General features: G+C 39.6%; 2 protein-coding genes across 2 annotated transcripts in view; both read left to right on the plus strand.

Moving 5' to 3' along the window:
• Positions 1-5,083, plus strand: part of ggnbp2 (gametogenetin binding protein 2) — a 9,212-nt gene extending 4,129 nt beyond the window's left edge. The window contains exons 6-14 of the mRNA XM_005737804.1: positions 1,167-1,280; positions 1,392-1,601; positions 1,696-1,870; positions 1,957-2,145; positions 2,230-2,362; positions 2,475-2,600; positions 2,678-2,823; positions 2,925-3,137; positions 4,314-5,083. Coding sequence (XP_005737861.1) covers positions 1,167-1,280; positions 1,392-1,601; positions 1,696-1,870; positions 1,957-2,145; positions 2,230-2,362; positions 2,475-2,600; positions 2,678-2,823; positions 2,925-3,137; positions 4,314-4,517 — 1,510 coding nt within the window. The 3' untranslated portion in view covers positions 4,518-5,083. The remainder of the gene's footprint in view (positions 1-1,166; positions 1,281-1,391; positions 1,602-1,695; positions 1,871-1,956; positions 2,146-2,229; positions 2,363-2,474; positions 2,601-2,677; positions 2,824-2,924; positions 3,138-4,313) is intronic.
• A 232-nt stretch (positions 5,084-5,315) lies between these two features.
• Positions 5,316-8,344, plus strand: part of dhrs11a (dehydrogenase/reductase 11a) — a 16,669-nt gene continuing 13,640 nt past the window's right edge. Inside the window, exon 1 of the mRNA XM_005737805.1 lies at positions 5,316-5,727. Coding sequence (XP_005737862.1) covers positions 5,596-5,727 — 132 coding nt within the window. The 5' untranslated portion in view covers positions 5,316-5,595. The remainder of the gene's footprint in view (positions 5,728-8,344) is intronic.

Here is an 8,344-nt window from a genome sequence, read left to right on the forward strand (position 1 = left end):
ACTAATTACTGACTTAATGCATACATATTATTAAAATATGGGCTATAACAGTTGTATTGATGTATAGCAACTTGAAATGCTCCCAAAAATGGCACTACTGCATGTAAAAATATAATATAAGCTCCGGCGGACTAGGTCTTAAAGGGTTAAATAAATATCGTCAAATAATCAAGATCTCAATTTCAGTGAAAATAATCGTGATTATCATTTTTGCCATAATCGAGCAGCCCTATGTGACAGTATAAGTGTATATACATTGCATATACCATTGCATATGTTGTGGCTCTGCTGAAAAAGGAAACTGATGAGTTCAGTGTTCTTTACCAGCAAACTAGTTAGCAACACTTCATGTTACTGTGCTACTTGTGCTGCAAGTAGTGAAACAGAGTCAGAGCTGCTATTCTGGACATGCTGCATGACGCTTTTTCTAAATAAAACTAACATGTTCTTTCGAAGAAGAAAAAGTATATAAACAAACGAGTGGCATTATTGATATATTTGTGGTAGACAAATATTCAGTGTTGTGTCAGTTGTGCTCTGCTAGGAAAAAAATATGCCTGTAAGCCATGCTCTACCACAGTCATGCATTTAAGACATTTACACCCAGTCTTGTTGATCAAAGTGTTTGAAACTCCTGGTTACACCCATATCTTTCATTCAGTTGTGTTGTGTTGGCATTGAAGAGCTTGAAGGTGGTCGTTGCGTTTGGTCAGTAAGTTGTTGAAAGCAAACGGGCTAACTTATGCCAATCCCTCTAAAGCTGATAATAATGCTGTTGTGTGAATCAAGGTATTAGCATGTCAGTCTGTAAGCCCCTCTGCTTGATATTCACAGCAGTATAGCATTTTTCATAATATGTATACTGGCAATAGAAATCAACATAGAAGAGCATTTAGAAGCTAAAGAGCTAGAGATTTCCCTTTTACAAAGCTCACTAAAGAGAGGTAAAATAACTGGCCTCAGATGACTCCTAATGATGATAATGATAACACGTCTGTGTCTGCTGTCTGTGTAAATATCCAAAGTGTTATAACGTGTTATTTAAAATGACATGTCAGTATTGGATAGACTTTATCTCCACTGTTTCCAAAAAATCAGTTTCTGCAGGTTTAGAAGCTGATAACTGTTCACTGGAATGACATTGGTGTAATAATTGTATGTTACAGGGGAAGCTGGATGGATGTGTGGGAGCTGATGTCTCAGGAGTGCAGAGATGAGGTGGTACTGATTGACAGTGCCTGTCTTCTTGAGACGCTGGAGACATACTTGCGTAAACACAGGTAATCTTTACCTATCTTAACTTTTATTTGTAAAATGTTCTTTTTTTTAGTTGTTAAAAGGAAACTAATGGTGTGTTTCTTTTTTTTTTCTTTTTCTTTTTTTGTCCTCAGGTTTTGCACAGACTGTAAAAATAAAGTGCTGAGGGCATATAACATCTTGGTTGGGGAGGTGGACTGCAATAAAGAGAAGGGGTACTGTGCTGCGCTGTATGAGGGACTGTGCTGTTGCCCCCATGAACGGCACATCCACGTCTGCTGTGAAACCGACTTTATCGCTCATCTCCTTGGCAGGGCAGAGCCCGAGTTCTCAGGAGGATACGAGTAAGTCAGGCTCAAATTTTCATTTTGAGTAATTTTCTACCTTTTGATAATTTCTGATTTCAGTTGATTGTTATTTATTAACTTTTTCCTTAAGACGCAGAGAGAGACATGCAAAAACCATTGACATTGCACAAGAGGAAGTCCTGACCTGTCTGGGTATTCATCTCTATGAGCGGCTCCACAGGATCTGGCAGAAACTCCGAGCCGAGGAGCAGACCTGGCAGATATTGTTCCATTTGGGAATTGATGCACTACGTAAAGGTTTTGAGGTACATATGGCTACGTGTTTATCAGATGATAAATGCACTGTGGCTGTTGCAACTCTAAGGTAATGTCCCTTTCACTACATGCATAGATGGCAGTGGAGAAGATGCAGGGCATCAGCCGTTTGGAGCAGTTTGTCGAGGAGCTGTCTGAGGAGGAGAGAGCCAAAGAGCTGAAGCAGGAGAAAAAGAGGCAAAAGCGAAAAAATCGACGCAAAAACAAGTGCGGATTTGATACATCTGAACAGGAGGGAGAGGACAAGGAGAAGAATCTTGATGAGGTAATCATGATCTAATAATCTGGCTTTCCTTTTTTATTTATCTTTGTTGTTCTGCAACTACATCTCTCTTTGCCTCACTCCCAGGGTTCTCTTGAGTCTGTGGAGAGCAGTTGCAAGGTCTGTGGTAGCCACGATGAGGAGGATGAAGCCGGCTGTGATGAGACCGTCGCCACCAATAGGAGCACTTCCTGTCGTTGCCCAGACAACACCAAACAAGGTAAAACAAATGTACACAGACATCAGTCCTGTATTTTTAAGGAGGGTTTTGCATAAGTAACACGGGTCTTAGCTTAAAGCTGGAAAACAAATGTTCTCATCCATTTTTCCAGATTTGTCAGCACACAGCAATGGAAGTGACTGCGGCTACTCCTCAAGTATGGAAGGCAGCGAAACGGGATCGCGAGAAGGCTCTGACATCGCCTGCTCCGAGGGAATCTGCAACCACGATGAAGCAGGTCTGTTTTGAGAAGAACAAAGATTCAATTTAGGATATTGTTCATATTTTTGCCTCACGGTTCTTTATCTTCTGAAGGAGATGACCCAAACCTTCATCACTGTGCTGAAGACAAGGAGGATGGAATGGACAGCTGTGTTGATTGCTGGCCACACTCTGAGGAAAATGCACAGTGCAAGAGTAAAAAGAAAAAAAGGAAGGGCAAGGGGTTCTGTAGCAATGAGGTAAGGCGAGAAAGTACACAGTTTTGTTTTTATTGTTTTTATATGCTGTATGCAAAATCTTTAGCACTGTTTACCCACTAACATGATGCACATTTTCACAGGCTCATAAGGGTGAAGGTTTCATGCCAGATGGGAACACAACAGGCCACAGTCCGCCTTCAACGCACACATGTCGAACCAAAGAAATCTTTTCCACCTTATGTGGCGATACATTTGCCAGTATTGCTCTACGGTTACCGTGGACTGTACATCAGAAAAACCTCAGCCTTCACATGAGGCCTGCAATGGCAAATATAAGTCTTGTAGAACTTCTGGTAAGTGAGAAATATGTTAACTGTAGAGATGTAGTAACTACTACCCAGGAATGTCCCCAATACCTTTTTGAGCTTTGGAGACTGGATGGTAAAAACGTACAGTCAGATAGTATGGTGTGAATAAATTATACACAACTGCTATGCTACAGTTGCTCAGAGCAGCACAATCTCTCTCACCCAGTTCACAAACTCTGACTGCTGCTGCTCTACTCACTCCAATCTACATAGAGCCTCTGATGAATGATCTCCTAGGTGCAGATGCAAAGTTTGCAACACTAACATGAACTGCAGCTTTATTATGAGTGTTGTGAGTGAGGAGACTGTCAAGAAGATGAGCCTAGACACTTTATATTCCTACAAAGATTATAGGCAGCCTGTATTTCAGATGAGCTTCAGCCAGCAAGCTTGTATCTGGATTTATTGCTGCCTGACAAAATCGTCACACATGATTGATGTGATTTCACACTGATTTCAGGTATATTTGCATAAGTTTAAAACGGAATACTGGCACAATAAATGATTATCAGTATGAATATAAAGGATTCAAGCATGGCCCAGTTAAACCTCAGCACACCTACCTTAAAAACTGGCTGGGAAGCTGGCTTGTTTTCTGCATTAAGCTACATATCAGGTTTTTAAAATTAGAATTAATACAATATTTCTGGACACAGTCCTTCTTGAAGTACATCTTACCACTTGGCCACTATGTCTGCAGCAGCCCCACATAGTTATTCAGGCATTTATTTTTAAGCTCCTGCAAGAAATGCATAACTTTAATTTCCACAAGTCACCAGGATGTAAAAGTTGCATCTACAGAACATACTTTTTCCTCAAAATAGTGGCTTATACTTGTATATCGAACACTTGCAGTACCACTCATGTAATTATAGCATTCACAGCATTACAGCTTTGTATGTGGCTCACTATCAATGTCTTGCAAAATTATCTGACGGATATGATTAACTGAGAAAAATAAGTTCACTTACTTACATCTTAAATGACGGTGAGATGCATCTTCAAGCACCCAGTTAAAATGCTTTGTACGTTTCTCAGCTCTTGATTAGCTCTTTTGGTTACAAAAAACATCTTTACTTGTAGTCTGCCTACAGAAATTCAGAAGGTTACGTCTCTGTTCTGGCTCTCACGTTCTCTATTCTGCTCGTGTTCTTAAAACAGGATGACTCAGAAGTGACTTCCGACGAAGAGAATTGTCTCACGCAGGATGAAATTCAGGCGTTTCTAGAAAGAAACCAGTCTTTCTACAACAACCGCCACCAGTACCGACAGCTCCTGAAAGAGAAATTCACAAACTACTGCCGTGCCACTGAGCGGAGTAAGCCGGTCTGTGGAAAGTGGTTTGCCACAACTAGTGTCAACTAACTGCACTAATAAATCTCCCTACTGGGGGAGGGGGAAAAAACACTCACGACCACTGCTGCAACATTGTTAGAAAGATTTCTTGGAGTACCTTTTGTGTCTTGTTCAGTCACTTCTCCTTTATAGTAAATGTGATTCTTATCTTCTCTTTGTCATCTCTTTTTCTCTCTTTTGCACACCAACACACGTCTCATTTCTTGGACACTTCTTACCTGTAGCTCTCTTTGACCAAGCCTAGCTATTTATTGGTCTTCTCTGGGGGAAATCGGGGTAAGCACAGTGGAATCAATAATCAAGCTTTGCAAGCTGTGATGGTAGGGATAAAGTTTAGGAATCTTGTTTTATGTTTGGGTTTTGTTGGGGGTTATTCTTTCTTTTTTTTTCTACTTTGTTTCTCTTTGGTGACACTTTAGTGTAGTGATAAAAGTTGTACCTTTAAATGTGTACAGAAATTCTAAATATGAAATTTTACAGAGAATAAACATCCATTTTTAAAAATGATTTGGGTGTGACATCAAAGCGCAATGTGCAGACTTTACTAAATAAAGATTATTTATTAATATGCAGTATACATTTTGTATGGTGTGATTTATTTATTTATTTATTTATTTATTTTTTATTTATTTATTTTTTTCTCGCATGGTTACCCTAACCGCGTGAGAGTTCAAAAATTAAAGTAAAAACTTTGATTTGCTAGAAATACATGAAAGCAACATACCTTTGTTGTTGTTCTCGTAATGCCCGGCGGAGGGCGGCATTTAACCACAAGGGGAAAAAAAAAAAAAAAAAGTAAAGGCCCCAGGGCTGAAAAAGAAAGTGGGAGGTGATGTGAACCAAACATTTACTCACGCCTGGACTTTTCATATTTCGGCCAGAGGAGCGCGTGGATTCGGGTTTACGCGCAGTGGTTACTGCTGTCCTGGATGCTTCAGACTGATACAAGAGCCTGAACCTACTACAGCCTTAATTTTGAACCTATCGCACATAATAGCTGCAGTCCCAGCTGTAGGAGCTTGAACTAAGCAGGTAGAGGTGCAGCATAGGGGCGGCTGTTTTGTGTAGCTACAGTGCCGGTGGAGAGATGGAGCGGTGGAAAGGCAGAGTGGCCCTGGTGACCGGCGCCTCGGTGGGAATCGGAGCCGCTGTAGCCCGGGCACTGGTCCAGCAAGGCATGAGGGTTGTTGGTTGTGCCAGGAATGTCGACAAAATAGAGGTGGGTGATTTTAATGAAAAATATCAATTAATGTTGTGAAACAAGTCGGTTCGACTCAAAGGAGAAGCTAGCTCTGTTTAAAGCAACAACAAAGTAGCTACAGCTAGCTAACATAAATTTCAGTTAAAAACCTTTAGCCCCAGTATCACAGCCAGTTAAATCGATATTATTTATTTGGTCAATTTAAACACACGGTTTTATAACAGATTGTGCCGAAATTCAAATTAAAAAGGTCAAACGGTCGTAAGAGGTGTAAATAATAGCTAAATTCCGACTAGCTAATGTTGCCAATTTTCCATATTACTGCTGGGACATTGTTGTACTTTGGACTTCCACTCAGAGAAAGTACCACCCATTAAATCAGAAGGCAGTGATGCTCCTGTACCTGCACCCCCACCCACCACATAGCCAGCCACACCCCTAATTCATTACGTTTTCTATTATTCGTTTCCCTTTCTCTTGGTTAATCTTCCCCAGCGACGTCAGTCAGAAGCTTTATTGCATTTAAGTAAGATATACTAGTTAACTGACTATTGTGTGGGACAGAGCCCACAGCAAGAAAAGCACGGATTCAAAAACAAACAAACAAACAAACAAATGACCCATATTTTCTTCTTACATAGCCAGAAATAGATTTTTACAATCTTATTAACCGCCTGATACATTCAAAGTCCCAAATGTTATTAAACGTTAATTTTACATAGATTACATAGATAACAGTGTAATAAGCCTAATGTAATAAGCATTTTTCAGTCAAACATGAATAACAAGTAAATCAAAACATATAAACCACCAGCTTTACACCCCTCAAGTTGTTGTAAAATGTGTGTGCAAGTATTATCTATACTTGTTTAGTTCATTTTAATTTAGCTCATTAGATTATGTTAAACAATATAATAATCAAAATGCATGGAAAATGACAATGTTATTAAAAAATAAATTCTGGAGAAGTTCCACTGAAACTTTTGTTTTGGTCCGTCTGGATGCACACACATTTTGCTTAATTACTGGTATCACAGAGGGCTTACATAAACCCCACTATGATAGTAAAAGACTCATCCAGTTACTATTTAAGTCCCCCTCTCATAACTGAATGTAATTAGTGTTGTGAGTGATTATGTTTGAACTGACATTAACTCTTTGAACTGTGGATTTGATTCAAAAAATATTTCAGTGGTTGACAGAGGAACAGGCAGAAACTCTTTATAGTACTGGAGTAACACCCACGCTTCCCCAGAGGTAGGTGTTATAGGCCCTGTCCCACTAACTCTTGCTTAACTGTAAGGCGGTGCACCCTGCTTAACCTGTTGGCCAATTATTAAGCTTCACATCTTGTCAGCCCAGAGATTCCAGTGCTGTGTTGCAGAACGCCTACTGCATTCACACATCGCCACCTTTGAGACAGCCAATGTGTTGTATTTGTTAACTCTGTCATATGTGTATATAAAAGGTGTTGTACTGTATGTATCCTTTAAGTATGTCAGTATTTGGATTCTTAACATTTTCTTTCCTTCTCATGCTTTAACATCAGTCAATTCCATTAAATTAAATATTCCTATGCAACATTCCTTTCATCCATTGATGAAAATGAATTAAACTGAATGACTTTTAATGCAACTTTCAAAGATGAGAACATTTCTGGCCTTCTCGGTAGCTTCTAAAAGCACATTGTGAAGAACTTGGTTTAAAGTTTCAGTGAAAACTTAAAGATGTGACAGTTGCGCTCACTCATCAGTAACTCAGTGCTTGTCTTCTGCTCCCAGCGTCAAAATGTTATTAATCACTGATGTTAACCATCAATTTAACTGATGCTTCCAGCACAACCAAGGTTCAAACATGTAAGAACAACTTAAACCGGTACCGATGCGGGCTTAGGTAGTATTTTTTGCAAGTTTAGGTTAGCCAGCTAGCTGCTACGTTGAATATCAAGTAATTTCTCCACTTTAGTACATAAACAACCAAGTGGCATTTTAGCCATCAGGGTGAAAGCTACAGTCAGCATCACTGGAACTTGTTTGTTTTTTGCAATCACATCCAAGGTTGAGCTCTCAATGTGCTGGCTAATGCTAGCTTGCCCGGTGTAGATCTTAGCTATCCAACATGAATCAGGTTGTCATAATTATACTTAATTGCTGGTCTCTTTATACAGCATACAGTACATGAAATCATGTGTTATAGTGATATATGACAGTGTTATGTGTTTCTCATTGCTGTTTTATGCTAATGCTAGCTCACACATGGTGTGAGCACGAGCTGCATGCAAACACAAGCAACTGAATAATGATTGGATGTCATTTAAGAGCTGGTGCTGGGATTGATAACAATGATTGAGTTCCTTTAAACAAAGAGATAAGAGATAAGAATGTGCCTTTTTTTAAATAACCAGCAGTTTCTGCATCTCCACAGTTTGCATTAACAGTTTGCATTTCACTAACCTTTACAGGATTATTGTCGCAACATGGGTATTAGGAACTCCAAATGCCGTGTTGTTGTGAAAGCGTGAATTACAAGGAGACAAGTCGGTGTTTTCGGTCTTTTTTCATTGTTTGTGTTTGTGACTCCAAATTGCCCATAGGTGTGATTGTGAATGGTTGTCTTTCTCTTTGTGTTAACCCTG

Source organism: Pundamilia nyererei, unplaced genomic scaffold (assembly GCF_000239375.1).
Source record: "Pundamilia nyererei isolate P.nyererei 1_Seehausen unplaced genomic scaffold, PunNye1.0 scaffold00080, whole genome shotgun sequence".
NCBI classification, from domain to species: domain Eukaryota; kingdom Metazoa; phylum Chordata; class Actinopteri; order Cichliformes; family Cichlidae; genus Pundamilia; species Pundamilia nyererei.